The sequence below is a fragment of the Cygnus atratus genome, chromosome 19, assembly GCF_013377495.2.
Source record: "Cygnus atratus isolate AKBS03 ecotype Queensland, Australia chromosome 19, CAtr_DNAZoo_HiC_assembly, whole genome shotgun sequence".
NCBI classification, from domain to species: domain Eukaryota; kingdom Metazoa; phylum Chordata; class Aves; order Anseriformes; family Anatidae; genus Cygnus; species Cygnus atratus.
Window position 1 is genome coordinate 8,253,677 of NC_066380.1, and position 15,973 is coordinate 8,269,649.

At 53.6% G+C, this 15,973-nt stretch overlaps 1 protein-coding gene across 1 annotated transcript in view; it reads left to right on the plus strand.

The window, feature by feature from the left end:
• Positions 1–15,973, plus strand: part of ASTN2 (astrotactin 2) — a 338,016-nt gene that overhangs the window by 41,301 nt on the left and 280,742 nt on the right. Inside the window, 1 exon segment of the mRNA XM_050714656.1 lies at positions 14,137–14,324. Within this exon segment, the coding sequence (XP_050570613.1) occupies positions 14,137–14,324 (188 nt within the window).

Consider the following 15,973-nt stretch of genomic DNA (forward strand, 5'->3'; position numbering starts at 1 on the left):
CCAGCTTGTGGCACTGCTGTTTAACCAAGGTTCCTGTTCGTGTTTCTCTGGACATGCGAATGCTTTTATCAGTGAGAGTTCAGTATTAATTCATGCCTCTGATGTCCATCACGCACTTAACAAAACTCTCGGCACCGTAGCTGTTGCTCAGAGCTGGTGGCATGAGCGCTGTGCCTGCCTTCCCTCGCCCTCCCTCAGCCGCCGTGAAGAATAACGCGGTGGTTATCTCACGGAGCAGATATTGCTCAGCAGCCTCCGCCGGTGTCATGAGACACTTCAGATCCTCTCTGTCTCACAGCGGAGCTGCAGCACTGCTGTGCAGGGGGGTCTCTGGGCAGGAACGATTGCACTCTGAGCACGGAGCAGGATCTGTGCCTGGTGCTTGGCAGGGCAGCCCTGGGGAGTCAGGGCTGAGCAGAGCAGCCTGCCCTGGTGCTGCAGCTCTCCTGTCCTGTGCAGAGAGCTAAAATTCCCAGCCCAGGACATCCCTATCATCTCATATAGCCCAAGCTTAAAACAGCCACGGGGCAGGGTTTGCGATGCTGTGTACTTGTTACCTGCAGAAAAGCTTCCCCATCGAAGCGATGTGCACTGGTTTCTTTAATGGGGACTAATAGCTGAGTTATAAAAAAAAAAAAAAAAAAAGAAGTGCTCGTTCCTTTGAAATAGTCTAAAAAGGCTTTTACCAGCTATCAGCAGTTCCCATTTATCAGCTGTGTCTCTTTGGCTTTTAGGATCAGGAGTAACGGGAGACATGGGGGAGCTGCAGTTTTCCTCATGCACCATGGGCTAGCTGCTCTCTCCTTTGGCTAGAGGAGGGTCTCATCTCTCCCCTCTTCCTTGCACCTTCAGGTGCCTTTGCAGAGGTGAACCCTCTGTTTCCTGAGTGAGCTGGGAGCCTTGAGGGAAGTGGCAAAGCTTTGAGGTGTTCAGTAACAGAGCACTCTAAAAACAGGCCTGCTGTGCCTCCGCTGGGAGTGGGGAATGAGGAAGAGGAGAGGGCTGCTGCACCCTGTCCGTGCATTGCGGCTATTTCCACCACTTCATTCACACCCATCTCTCTTGCAAGCCTGCTCTTCCATCTCCAGAGGGTACACAAGAGCAGCTGTGACGTTTAAAGTCACTTTCCTTTGGGTTTTTTTTTTTTGGACGAAGGGTATGTTGGCCGGGTGAATGGCAGCAGCTGACCCCCCTGAGCACGGATCCTGCAGCTCTCCGAGGAAGCTGCAGCCCGTGCCCTGCTGTCCCGGGCTTGGCGCTTCCTCTTGGAGCTGAGATGACCCATCGTGTTGAGCTGCGTGCCAGCAATTTCTATAGGATTGGCTTAACATGCAGCACCACCGTCTGCCTGCGTGCAGTTGGCTTCCACCGCTGGTCAATGGGAGTCTCTGCTGACAAATAAAAATGGAATTGAATGGAAGGGAATTGAAAGTCAAAAGGGCCCTGTAATAATTTTAGACCGCCTGAGGCGCCACACTGAAGCCCTGGCATTATAAATAAGGGTAATGTACTAGAGACTGAATTGCAATCAAAGCAGCTGTAAGAAGGGGGAACGTGCGCTGAGCTTCTTTAAGGTGCGTGGAGGCAGATCAATAGCTGCTCGCTGGCTGCCATTGGGGCCCCGCAGCCTTTGATTAGAAGGGACGTGGGGATGGTGCTGAGGGCTGTAGAGTGAGGAGGGGAGAGGGTTTGCTGGAGCAAACACCCTCTGGCTGTCTTGAAGCTCCTGCTGGGATGATTCGTGGAAGGGGCTGATTCTGTCCTGACCATTCACCCCATCTCATCTGTTCCCCAGCCTTCATCTGCATGGTGATGCAGCCTGCTGACCTCTTGTTGTGTTCCACGATAATTACATCTGTCTAAAACAAAAAACAACACACACGCGTGTTTATAAACTAGTTTGGTGGGAAGACAAGAAGAATTGAATTGTTCTGGTTGGGTTCACTTTGCCTGATATTAACTGGAGGAAATCCAGCATTGTTAGTGGGACCACTAGTTGTAAGACCAGGTTGTGGCAACTTGCATGGGCTGCTGCAGGAGGGCTGGAGCTGGTTGGTCTGTGCTGAAGTTGGGCAGATGCCCTGGGCCAGCCTCGGGATGGCTTGTGCCTTGGCTCTTCTAGCTTGAAGGTGAAATGTGTCAGCAATGGGGAAAGCCCTTTGTGCACGTGCTTCTCCTGTACCCACAAAATGTAGCATGAGGGGAGAGAGCTTTACTGTTAAATGGGTGTAAATGTTGAAGACTACAAGCTAGGATGCAAGTGGTAGGCCTTCAGCACTTAAACTCAGAGTGCTGCTGCTCATGGGGGAAAAGTTGCTGGGGTGTTTGTTGCCCTCACCGTTGCCAAAAGCGTGGAATGGTTCAGCCTGGAGCCACCACTGCTCAGCGGGGTGCGGGCAAGGTTTCTCTGCATCTTCTGAAAAGTCACAGGGAAAGATTTTTGTCCAAGGCAGAGCAAGGTGGGAATGCTACCACCTCATCCCAGCTTGTTGTGGTGCTGGGGGTGCTTGTTCCCAGAGCATTCAACAGCTGCAGCCAGAGCAGGGAGAGGCAGGCTCTGTCTGAACTGAGGGGGCTTTCTTGCTGGGTGGATCCCTGTTAAGGGGGATCTTCTCATTCTTCTCCTTCTAGGCAGTTTGAGCAAAGCCAAACTGCCTCAAAATAGCCAAACCCACTTTACTGCCCATCCCACCTTGCGCTGGGGTGCCTGACACTTTGTCCGTCCGGCGTCAGGCCCGTGATGCTGCTGGCAGAGAAAAGGAGATGCCCAGAGAGCACCCAAACCTGCTCACACTACTGGGGGGGTTCCCCATGGGTCACCTCAAGACCAAGGCTCCATCCATCCATACCAGCTGCCTGCCCCAGCCCCAGGGACACACTGAGCCCCAGCAGGCACGCGCACAGCCAAAGCCACCCATGAAATACCCTGCGGGTGCAGCACAGTGCTCCTCGTGCACAGGGGCTTTGAAAAGAGATGATCGGAGGGATCTTGTCATCTGTTTTCTCCCTTCTTAAACTTCTGAGCTTCTCTATTACTTCTTACAATATTAAGCTGTGTTTCTGCATTGCCCTAGGGAGTACTGTGAGGGGAGTACAGCTAGAAGGAAAGGAACATGTTAACATTGAGCAGAGGGAAAGGGGGAAAATAATGAAGCGAGCTAATGATTGAGGAGAAAAAATAGTGCATTGCTACCAAAAGACCCAAACCTTAAGAAATGTTAGGGCCTGTTTGACTGCAGAATTGTCCCCTGGGGAGCATGGGGGAAGCCCCATTACTGGAGTCATTTTGGAGCGAGTCTGCACAGTGCTATAATCTATTCCGCAGGGAGCAATCCTGTGCTGGCAAGGGCACTGGGGAGAGCTCTCTGTTTATGACTTTCTGCATAATTTTGGTTTATTAACATAAGTGGTAGCTAGCACCAAAGAATCTATAAGCTAACACTTGGACGGCGGTTGGCACCTCTGGAGAACATTAGCTCAGAAGAGCTCCTGGACTAATAGCAGGAGAAGTGGTGTTGCAGGATTAGGGCAATGCATGGGCAAGGAGACGATGAAGCAGTTCAGTGCTGGCCTCAGTGCCAGCCCGTGTGAGATGAGATTGTGTTTCTGAGCCTGCCATAAGAGGGAATATAATTGCTAACTAGATCTCCAGCTTCCCCTCTGCCGACAGACGATGATGCTGAGCCGTGCAGGTGAGCTGCTGAAGCCTGTCTGCAGGGTGCAGGTCCTGCTGGGCTGAAGCAGGTGGCGAGCATACAGGTGGGAGCAGCCTGGATCCGTGCACTGGAAATGACTCACGGGCTTTCTGCCCGTCACGCCAAGGACCTGCTCCTTCATTAAGCGCATCCAGCAGGTGCCACAGCCTGAGCAGCACTGGGGAGAGGAGGGGAAATGCAGGGAGGGCTTGGTTATTTGGGGAACAGTGCAGGGATGAGCTGCTGTAAGCAAAATGGCTTATTTTAATAACGACCTTCAAGAATAAAAATACAACAATCGTGGTAGATTAGCAGGAACGAGCCAATTAAACACAAAACATGCTTTGTAAAACGGCATGGCAGATAAGGCAGGGCTGCAACCTCCCAAATAACCGATGAACGCTGAAGCGTTGCATAAGGGCTGGCGGGGGGATCTGCTGAATATTTCAGGCCTGGCAGCCTGCCTCGGGGAAGGCAGGGGTGAAAAGGCTATCTCTGCCTGCAGTCTGCCGTCAGTGAAACAAAGCGGGAGGAGAAGGAGAGGAGAGGAGGGAGGCAGAGCAGCCAGCAGCCGGAAGGCATGAAGTAACAATTCTCCAACTTTAATATCTGCTGTTTCATTTTATATTCATCATGTCAGCATAATCTGCTTTTATGGGAATCGTCTTGGTTCCCAACCAAGTGCATTTAGGCCTTTTTGCTTTTAGGTTTGATTGTAATAGGAGTTGAAGACTTCAATGAAATGTTTATATGTAAGGATTGCAGAAATAGTGAAGGGAAAATGGAATTACAAAATCGCTTGGAAGGGGTCCTCCTGTGGTCTCTGCCATCCCCTTGCTTCCCTGACCTTGTCCTGGACAGTGACTGTCCAACTGACAGGAGCCCAGCTTGGTTTCTGAGCCCTGGAGGGGTTTTGTTTGGATGGCCTGTTCGACTTCCAAGGAAAATGTGAAAGCTGCAGCCCTATGGGACCCAGAGGAAGGGCAGAAAAGGAGAAAGTGCTCTGTATGTTCTTTTCTTGAATTCAGACCATCATTAGCTGATGTCATCCAGCCTCCTCTTGGGGCAGTTGATATCATCTCTGACATGAGAGCAGGGAGCACCCTGAGATAGCTGGCTGTGTTTAACCATAACAGCCCTTCGGAGGGATTGCTGGGAGCATGTGTGGTGGTGCTTCCCAGTTAATCCTTCATCCGAGATGGGGTCGAGGCAGCACACAAGACCGGGGAGGTGCGGAGGGAAGAGGGTTCATTGCTGGGAGGAGGGAGGCGATCGAGGAGCAGGGTGGGGACGAGCTCTGTCCCAGTGCTGCTTCCCCAGAGCAGACTGGGAGGAGGAGGGCGGCCTGCCCACTGCTCCAAAATGGCGGCTGCAGTGCTGTGCGCACCGTGTGGTGAGGCTGCAGTGCCGAGACGACAGCAGGACAGAGCAAAGCACCTTCAGCCGCACCAGGCAATGCAGGAGTGGGCACGGGGCATGAGGGGAGGGAGGAGGAGAGGGCTGAGATGGGTGAAATGGGTGTGTTTTCTGGTCGTGGAACGGGGAGGAGGAACATGAGGAGCCCTGAGGCCCTGAGCAGGGGAGGGCCGGTGGGGCCTCAGAAGCCCAGCAAAACTGTGTAATGGGAGGTGAGGGGCAGGTGTGAAGAGCTGGGGGCAGGAGGCCAGCTGAGGCTGGCGAGGAGACATCTCTGGAGCTCTGCTGAGGGGAGGAGAAGCAGGACTTGGTTGGTGAGCGGAGACCAGGCCGCGTGCAGCAGCGATGGCCCCACGCTGTGGTGAAAGAGGGCTCTCGCCTTTCTCCCTGTGAGCGCTGTCTGTCAGCACAGTGAGCAGGTAGGAGAGGGTGAGGTGGGAGCAGTGGGGTTGACGTGGCTGTTTTACTTCACATTTTACCCAGGGAGCTGTGGCTGTAGCACAGGGACAGACTTCAGCACTGTGTGTGAGCCCTTACTGAGATCTCCCTGCCTGCTGTGTGCAGAAATCTTGAATAGCTATAGACTACAAGTGCTTTTCCATTGCTGCCCATTTAAAACCGTGGCTGTATCTCATTCCATTTTGGTGCAGGAATGCCCTTAATTTGTTCCAAAAGCATTTGAAAGCTCTGATAACAGGCAATCTTGCTGCAGACTATTGCATTTTTTCTGATGGATGGCGTATCACTGCTGTAACTACTGTGTAGATAGTGGAGTGACAATGCGTGTCCAGTGAAACATAGGCAGTATAATATTTATGTCAAGTGTTTGAGGCCAAGAAACTTCCCTGCATTTGGATATTGAAGTGTTCAGCAGCTAACAGGGCTCAAAAATGTGTTTTTCTTTTTTTTCCTCCCTGAGCAGCAGCAAACCTGATTGAAGGCTCATGATATTCTGGCAGTGCTGGGAGTAGTAATGGCCTGGTTTCTTGCAACACGGGATTCAGGGGTGAAGAGCATTCAGATATTTATAAAAGTATGGTAAATGGCACCCAGGCTTGGCAAGTCAGCTTTCGTCAGAAATTGCCTCGCTGCTGGGTTTTGCTTAAAATTGTGAAATGAATGTTAAATTGAAGTTTCTACTTTTGGAAGAGACCTTTTGAAAATGAAACAGGCTTATCTTCAGTCTAGGCTAAAATCCAAAAAATTGCCTGGATCTCAGAACTCCCCAGAAATGTTCTCTGTGATCCGTTTAAACATCCCATGCAAAAACGTGTGAGAAAGGTAAGAATTTTGGAGAAATACTGACCCTGGAATTTTTCCCTGCTGCCATGCAGCCTTGGGGAACAGGGGTGGTAGGGTCCCAGTGGCTCCCGCATCGGGTCTCTGCTGTGGTCTGGGTAATACAGCCTCCTTTCCCAAGCTCATTTGGAAAGGTCTGATGCAGGGATGTGTGGGTGATGTGTGTCACGAGTGTGTAATGGTGTAGATTGTCCTCTCCTATGGGTGACTGTGCTTCAGAGCAGGATTAAGATGGCTTTGGATAAGCAGGGTCCTCTCTCTTGATGCTTCCGGGCTGTTCCCATGGTCTCCTTGCCTATGTAGAAGGGATTGTGATATCTTTCCCAAGGCTGAGTTATTCCTTTTGCTCCTAAAAGTAACAGAATCACAGATCACAGAATCGTCTAGGTTGGAAGAGACCGCCAAGATCATCTAGTCCAACCTCTGTCCTAACACTAACAAGACCTCCACTAAACCATATCACTAAGGGCTACATCTAAACGTCTTTTAAAGACCTCCAGGGATGGCGACTCAACCACTTCCCTGGGCAGTCCATTCCAATGCCTAACAACCCTTTCAGTAAAGAAGTTCTTCCTAATATCCAACCTAAACCTCCCCTGGCGCAACTTTAGCCCATTCCCCCTCGTCCTGTCACCAGGCACGTGGGAGAATAGACCAACCCCCATCTCTCTACAGCCTCCTTTAAGGTACCTATAGAGAGCGATGAGGTCTCCCCTGAGCCTCCTCTTCTCCAGGCTAAACAACCCCAGCTCCCTCAGCCACTCCTCGTAAGACTTGTTCTCCAGACCCCTCACCAGCTTCGTTGCCCTTCTCTGGACTCTCTCGAGCACGTCCATGTCCTTCCTGTAGCGAGGGGCCCAAAACTGAACACAGTACTCGAGGTGCGGCCTCACCAGAGCCGAGTACAGGGGGACAATCACCTCCCTAGACCTGCTGGCCACACTGCTTCTTATACAAGCCAGGATGCTGTTGGCCTTCTTGGCCACCTGAGCACACTGCTGGCTCATATTCAGCTGCCTATCAACCAATACTCCCAGCTCCTTCTCAGCCAGGCAGCTTTCCAACCACTCATCTCCCAGCCTGTAGCACTGCTCGGGGTTGTTGCGCCCCAGATGCAGGACCCGGCACTTGGCCTTGTTGAACTTCATACAGTTGACCTCAGCCCATCGCTCCAGCCTATCCAGATCCTCCTGCAGAGCCTTCCTGCCCTCGAGCAGATCGACACACGCACTTAGCTTGGTGTCATCTGCAAACTTACTGAGGGTGCACTGGACGCCCTCATCCAGATCATCGATAAAGATATTAAAGACGACCGGCCCCGGCACTGAGCCCTGGGGGACTCCACTAGTAACCGGCCTCCAACTGGATTTGGCTCCATTCACCGCAACTCTTTGGGTCCGGCCTTCCAGCCAGTTTTTAACCCAACAAAGCGTACGCCAGTCCAAGCCACGAGCAGCCAGTTTCTTGAGGAGAATGTTGTGGGAAACGGTGTCAAAAGCCTTACTGAAGTCAAGGTAGACCACATCCACAGCCTTCCCCTCATCCACCAGGCGCGTCACTTGGTCATAGAAGGAGATCAGGTTCGTCAAGCAGGACCTGCCTTTCATAAACCCATGCTGACTGGGCCTGATTGCCTGGTTGCCCTTCAAGTGCCGCGTGATGGCATTCAAGATAATCTGCTCCGTGAGCTTCCCTGGCACTGAGGTCAAACTGACAGGCCTATAGTTCCCCGGGTCTACCCTCCGGCCCTTCTTATAGATGGGCGTCACATTTGCTAGCCGCCAGTCAACTGGGACCTCTCCTGATAGCCAGGACTGTCAATAAATGATGGAAAGCGGCTTGGCCAGCTCCTCCGCCAGTTCTCTCAGTACCCTCGGGTGGATCCCATCCGGCCCCATCGACTTGTATATATCCAAGTGCTGCAGCAGGTCGCCAACCATTTCCTCGTGGATAGTGAGGGCCATATCCTGTTCCCCATCCCCTTCCACCAGCTCAGGGTACCGGGTATCCAGAGAACAACTGGTCTTGCCGCTAAAGACTGAGTCAAAGAAGGCATTGAGTACCTCAGCCTTTTCCTCATCTTTTGTAACTAAGTTTCCCCCTGCATCCAGTAAAGGATGGAGATTCTCCTTAGTCCTCCTTTTTGTGTTGATGTATTTGTAAAAACGTTTTTTGTTATCTTTAATGGCAGTAGCCAGATTGAGCTCCAGATGAGCTTTGGCCTTTCTAATTTTGTCCCTGCACAGCCTCGCAACATCCTTATAGTCCTCTTCAGTGGCCCGCCCTCTTTTCCAAAGATTATAAACCCTCCTTTTTCTCCTAAGCTCGAGCCACAACTCTCTGTTGAGCCAGGCCGGTCTAGTTCCGCGCCGGCTCGTCTTTGGGCACGTGGGGACGGACCGCTCCTGAGCCATTAAGATTTCCTTCTTGAAGAGTGCCCAGCCTTCCTGGACTCCTCTGCCCTTCAGAACCTCCTCCCAAGGGACTCCGCCAACCAGTGTCCTGAACAGCTCAAAGTCAGCCCTCCGGAAGTCCAGGACAGCAGTTTTACTGGTCCCCTTCCTGACTTCGCCAAGAATAGAAAACTGAACCATTTCGTGGTCACTCTGCCCAAGACAGCTCTTGACCACCACATCTCCCACCAGTCCGTCACTGTTTGTGAACAGAAGGTCTAGCGGGGCACCTCCCCTGGTAGGCTCTCTAACCAGCTGCGTCAGGAAGCTATCTTCCACGCTCTCCAGAAACCTCTTAGACTGCTTTCTCTGGGCTGTGTTGTGCTTCCAGGATGTCTGGGAAGTTGAAGTCCCCCATGAGAACAAGCGCTGACGATTTTGCGGCTTCTGCCAGCTGCCTGTAGAACTCCTCATCCGTCTCCTCATCCTGGTTCGGCGGTCTATAACAGACCCCCACCAGGATGCTTGCCTTGTTGGCCTTCCCTCTGATCCTAACCCACAGAGACTCAACCTTATCATTCCCAGCCTCAAGTTCCTCAACATCAAAACACTCTCTAATATAGGGAGCCACACCACCACCCCTTCTGTGCTGCCTGTCCCTTCTGAAGAGCCTATAGCCAGACATTGCAGCACTCCAGTCATGAGAGTGGTCCCACCACGTTTCCGTGATGGCAACCAAGTCATAGCCTTCCCGCTGCACGATGGCTTCCAGCTCCTCTTGTTTGTTACCCATGCTGCATGCGTTAGGGTAGATGCACTTCAGTTAGGCTATTGCCTTCTTCCCCGGCTTTGCCATTGTTCCCCCGGTACAGCTCCAACAAGCCTAATTTCAGCCCCATCCCCCTTCTTTCCTAGTTTAAAGCCCTCTCAACGAGCCCTGCCAGCTCCTGGGCTAGGATCCGTTTTCCCCTTAGAGATAGGGACCCGTCTGCGGTCACCAGGCCGGGTGCCGAGTAAAGTGCCCCATGGTCAAAAAAACCAAAATTTCTGTGTTGGCACCAGCCTCTGAGCCACGTGTTAATCAGGTGGGCTTTCCGTGTCCTCTCGGTACCTCTCCCTGCCGCTGCGAAAACACCACCTGTACTCCCCCTCCATCCACTAACCGTCCCAGTCCCCTAAAGTCCCTTTTGATAGCCTTCAGGCTTCTCTCTTCAACATCATCACTGCCAGCCTGGACTATCAAAAGAGGGTAGTAGTCAGAGGGGCGAACCAGGTTGGGAAGCTTCCTGGCAACATCCCTGACCCTGGCCCCAGGGAGGCAGCAGACTTCCCTACGGGTAGGGTCAGGTTGACAAATAGGGCCCTCTGTTCCCTGGAGAAGGGAGTCGCCTACAACGATCACCCTTCTGTCTTTCTTGGTGGAGGCTGTCTTGAGGTGTGGAGTCGGCTTCCTCGCCCGAGGCATCCTCCTGGGTAGACTTTCTACCTCGTCCTCACCCACTGGGCTCTCAAGCTCCAGGGCCTCAAATCTGTTATGTAAGGGCACCTGGGAAGGTGGGGCCGGTGGGGGGGGGGCGTTGCCTGCGAGGTGGAGCAGGGGCCTGTCTCCATTCCTCCTCAACTCCTAGGTCGCCTCCCTCTGCCCGACAGCGACAGGGCAGGGGGTCCACCCCCATTTGGGGTGTCTCGCCCCGGTACCTCTCCTTCAGGCCCTGCAGGGAGTCGCTCCACCAGTCTACCTCCCGCTCGCACTCCCTGATAGCCCTCAACCTCTCCACCTCCTCTTTGAGTTCTGCCACCAGGCGGACCAGGTCAGCCACCTGCTCGCACCTCACACACACGGAGCCTCTGCCCCCCTCGGATGGCAGCAGCAGGCTCAGACGCTCCCTGCACCCGGAGACCTGAGCCGCCGCATTGTTGAGCAGGCGGCCAGTCGGGGTGGTTACAGCCCTTCTAGAGAGAGCGCTCTGCCTGGTGCAGACCATTGCAGCCCGGCTAGCGGTCGACAGCCGTTAAAGGCGTCGTTCTGCCGGGCGGGGGGGAACCTCTGCCCTCTCCGCCTCGCTGCGCGAACCGCCGCGCCCCGCCCTGCTGACGGGCCGCGCTCCCTGGGGGCTGCCTTCGGACGGCCGGGGGGGGGCGCTGCGGGCTCCGCCTGCGCCTCGTCAGCCTCCCTCGCGCGGGCTGCCGGGTCCTGGCGGCTCCCTCGAGCGGCCTCGATGTCGGAAAGAAGGCCCCGCCTGCCCCGATCCCCCGCTCCGCTGCAGAAGGCGCCTGCCCCGGAGCCGATCGCTCTCGGCAACCTTTGCTGCAATTTTAATTAGACGAGATGCTCTTCAGAATGGACCTTTGAAGTATTGCTATGAAGGCAACTGTGGTTAAATAGCCCTGGTATTGTTTTGGTTTTGTTCTTTCTTTTACTACTGTAAGAAACCCTCTGCTCTCATCTCTCTCTGGACACGCTCTCATCGCTAGAACGTGCCCAGAGAAGGGCTACGAAGCTGGCAAAGGGCCTGGGACACAAGTCCTGTGAGCAGCGGCTGAGGGAACTGGGGGGGTTTGGTCTGGAGAAGAGGAGGCTCAGGGCAGACCTCATTGCTCTCTGCAGCTCCCTGAAAGGAAGGTGTGGGGAGCCGGGGGTCGGCCTCTTCTCACAGGTAACCAGTGATAGGACCAGAGGGAATGGCCTCAGGTTGTGCCAGGGGAGGTTCAGGTTGGAAATGAGGAGACATTTCTTCTCAGAGCAGTCAGGCATTGGGACAGTTGCCCAGGGAGGTGGCGGAGTCACCGTCCCTGGGGGTGTTCAAGGAAAGGTTGGACATGGTGCTGAGGGACATGGCTTAGTGGGTGACATTGGTGGTAGGGGGATGGTTGGACCAGGTGATCTTGGAGGGCTTTTCTAATCCTAATGATTCTGTGATTCTTTGCAGGTGAGAGGGACAGTATTCATTTCGTTAGACAGTCTGAGCTTGTAGCAGCTCCTGTCCTGGAGCGTGAGCCACAGGGCTGGCTGGATTTACAGGGTAAAGAGTGCAAGCAGCCCCTCTTGCTACTGATTTGCTCCAGTAAACAGCTATTTATATTAGAGAAGGGATTGTTAGGAGACATCTCATTGCAATGACAGAGATGTGACAGTGAGTTCATGCATCCTCTCCAGAGTGCAAGCGTGGGCTCTTTATGGATCCCATGCATGGTCAGGAGCTGTTTAGTTTTTTCACTTTGAGTGCTCAGATGTGCGCAGAGATTGGGGATAACGACCGGCGCTGTGCTTGGGAGGCAGCGATAATGAGCACAGCCCTCGATGAGGTTCAGCTGGCAGCGCTATGCCAGCAGCATAATTAGCGAGGTGCTGAATAAGGGGGTTGGCAGTAATGGGGTAATCTTGTCCCTGCCCTCAGCAGGGCTGCGATGTGCTGCGGCAGCGGAGGGGCTGGGGGCACCCCCCAGGAGCAGCTCTGCTGAGCCCTCCTGTGCTGTGGTGGGGACTTTGCTGTGAGCAGGGGGTGGCTGTGTTGGCTTTGATCTGTGGCACAAAGCCAGGAGCCGCTGCTGAAAACGTGTTGGTTTCAGGGCTAAGAAAAAGCGTTCCTGAAGAATGGAGAAGGTTTTGTTGCTGGGTCGGGAAGGGTTGGGATGTGGGTCTGCAGAAGTGCCTGGTGTTGCAGCCTGGGGGGCCACCAGTGGTCCAGCACCTGGGTGCCTTGACTTTGGTGTTGGTAGCTCCTCGGGATGGCCTCAGCTGGGCTCACTTCTTTGTTTCCCCTCAGAGCTGGAGCTGGATGTGCTTTTGCCCAGCTGCATTCAGGAAAATGAACCGCAAAATGCCCCAGCTGTTCCCTGCAGCTCCACTGGCAGGGCAAGGATCCACGGCCTCCCCTGGTGACCTTGTCATGGGTGGCGGGGAGGACCTCGTCTCCATCCCCACCTCTGTGCAGGGGGAATCTGAACTTGGGCCTCTATCATTTCTGGAGCAGACACCCCTTAGGGCTGCCGTTACGTTGATGTGCTTTGCCCTGGTCTTCTGCAGAACGGGAAGCCGGCAGTGCAGTGCAGCTAACAACCCCTGTCCTCACCGCAGGGGCGTTCAGGGGATGCCCCTCATCTGCCACGCCACAGAAGGTGCAAGCACGGATGTAAAGCAGAGCGTTTGTCAAGGATTACGAAGCGTGTCACGATCCACTGGAGTGAGGCGCTAGGTTCCTCTTCCCAAACAGAAGGGGATTGAATTCGGGTCCCCCGCAACGTGGATGATTGCTGAAGCCGTGGGCCCGGTGACTAAGAGGACTGCCACTGGGAGCCTGACTGCCTTCCCATTGCTTGTATTGCAGATGGAAAAACAAACACACAAAAAAGAGGTGGTGGAAGGAGAAATATTTTGGCTTATTTTGCACTTGGATTTTTTTTTTTTTTCGGTTTTGGTTTGGCTGCCAAACTGACAAAGCGGCTCTTTGCAGAGATCTGTTTAAAACTTGATGGGCAGCTGCGGAGCTGTCAGCGCTCCTGCTTCTGCTGCTGCCTGGCCAAGGCAGGAGCTGCAGCTGGGCCCTGGAGCTGCCGCCTCTGGGGTGGGCTGGGGGGCACACACCTGGGGCTTGCTTTTGGTTGCGCAGTGCCTGAAGTGCCCCTAATTAACCAGGTGTGGTGCTGTCAATGTGTAGCTCGGGGATGCTGCGTCGGGTGCTGGCGTTGGGATGCTGTCGTCCTGGCTCCTGGTGGGCTGAGGCTGTAAGTCACCGCCGGGTGGGACGTGGCAAATAACAGAGGCAGACAAACAGACGTGCAGCCCCAAGGCCGATATTTGTCAAGCCTGGTGGGTAGCTTTTCTTGCTGGTGCTTGTTAGTATGGGACTTTTCCTGCTAAAGACAGCTCTGGTGCTACCTGGAATAAAGTTTCTGGTGTAAACTCCACCAGAGTGTGCATGCTTGTCTGTGTTTCGGCTTGCTTGGCACGGTGTGCCCTCCATCTGCCTCCTGCCCTCCAGCAAACCTCCGCTGGGCCTGGCTGCAGACCTCTGGGGGCTTCTTCCAGCTGCTTGCTGGGCAACCTAGAGGAGGTTTATGGAGTCCTGTGTAGCATTTTACTTACTATTGTTGCTTGTCCAGAAATCCCAGGGCACCTCATAGCCCCTTGCTTTTATTAAGGAAGAAAACTGTTACTGTCTGTATGCAGGGGAAGTAGCAGGCAGAGACCAAAAAACAATGCTCAGGTTCACCCGGCACAGAGGCAGTGCTAGGGGTGAGACTCACCGGCCCTGATTTCCAGGGCTGCTAAATGCCTGCCTTCCAGCATGGTGCAGAACTCTGACCCTCGGCTGTGTGTTCTGTCCCTGCAGAGATGTCGGGGACGGTGGCTGACATCTCGCTGGTGCACTGGAAGCAGCAGTGGCTGGAGAACGGCACCCTGTACTTCCACGTCTCCATGAGCAGCGCCGAGCAGCTCTCCCGGGCCACCCCTCCCAGCCTCCAGGAGCCTTCGGAGATAGTGGAGGAGCAGATGCACATTCTTCACATCTCTGTCATGGTGAGTCGGAGCTGCCAGCTGCGTCCGAGGGCACGGGGGACATCGAGGAGGGGACGGGAGGTGGTACAGGACAGGTTGGAGGGTCTGGTTTGCACGTGTCTGTGTCCCTTCTGTGCTCCTCGTCTGACTCTGAGCCTCCAGAGAGGGACAGACGTGTTTGATTGGGCCAGCAAAAGAAGGGCAGTTGGTCTTCTGTGAAAGTGAAATAAAATAAACCAACAGACTGTAGGGAAGGTGCTGCTGGGAGGACAGCAGGAAGCTTGTGAGTCCTCATGCCTCTGCTGGCAACTGTTGAAGCGTGTTAGTGGGGTGTTTCTCCTTGGTCCTGCGTTCTGGTGTGTTCAAAGGCAAGATCAGGGGCTTGATCACTTCTTTTTTGAAGCTTTTGTAAACTGAATTTTACCTGTTGAGTGGGTACAGGCCATAGCATGATCCTTTTTTTTTTCAGAGGGTAAGAGTGAAAAGGTGATCCAAATACCCGTTATCTCAGGTGTTTATCTGGCATTTTATTAACATATGTATGTGCTCTGCTGCCTTCTGAGATGTCATATGAGATGGTTACCGATGTGTATGAATCTGGTGCACCATCCCTCCATTTGTAAATTGGGACTGAACGGACTGCCCCTGTCTGCCTTTGAGACGAACTGCCCCACTGACGGAAGAAGAAAAGAAAGCCAGACTCGTAGGTCCCCACAGCGGTGTGTGTGTGTGCGTCACCAACCTCTGCAAAAGGTGCATCTGTGCATATCTTACCTGCGTGTTGTCTCCACACCTTCTGGTTTTTCATTTTGGAAGGAGGAGCAGAGACGGTAGCTGCGTGAAGCCTTTTATTTTTTTTTTCCCTCCCCTCTCTCCACTTGAACGAGCAGCTATTTGGCTTCTACAACTTAAATCTGTGTTTTTGAGTGTCTCAGCCCTTGTCAGTGAGGCTTTAGATTGGGCACTGAGCGCATGTGAATGTGGAGAGAGGCTTTGCATTAAGGCTGTTGGGCGAGATAAGGCATAATATGATAGCGGCGTGGCAGAAGGGACAGGAGCTGGGCACTGCAGCTCAGCGGATTGGGTAGGGAGCGTTTCTTACATCCTGCTAAAAGTGTCAGTGTGATGGAGTATGGGGGGAGGTAGAACTGGGATACTTAGAAAATGAGCCTGAAAAAACAAGTGCGAGAGAGAGAGCAAGGACTAAAGACAGCAAAACACAAGTCGGGGGTGTGCAAAGCTCAGTCCCTGGTTTGCGTGCGGAATTGCTTGGCTATTCGGGGCAAGCCTCTGCCGTGGGGACGTGGTCAGTGCCTGGGGGGGAGGCACCTGGTGTTTGGTGCAGCTGCTTGAAATGCAGGCTTTGGGATGTGTGGAGGCTTTGGGACGGTATGAAATGCAGGGAGAGATTTTGTTGGGGGCTTCAGACCTCGCTGAAGCTCATCTCTTTCTAAAAACAAGATGATGATTGCAATGGGTTCATGCTTTGGAGAAAGGGAAAGAGGTTTTATTTGAAAAATTCCTGCCCAGAGCCTTCATTTGCTGTAACTTGTGACGTAGGTGCCGTGATGGCAGTCGGGTGGAACTGAAGACATGACCGTGCGTAGCAGAGAGGAGATGTTCTTGTGCTCTGATCCTGGGCTGGCTGGCGAAGGCGTGCTCTGCCACGC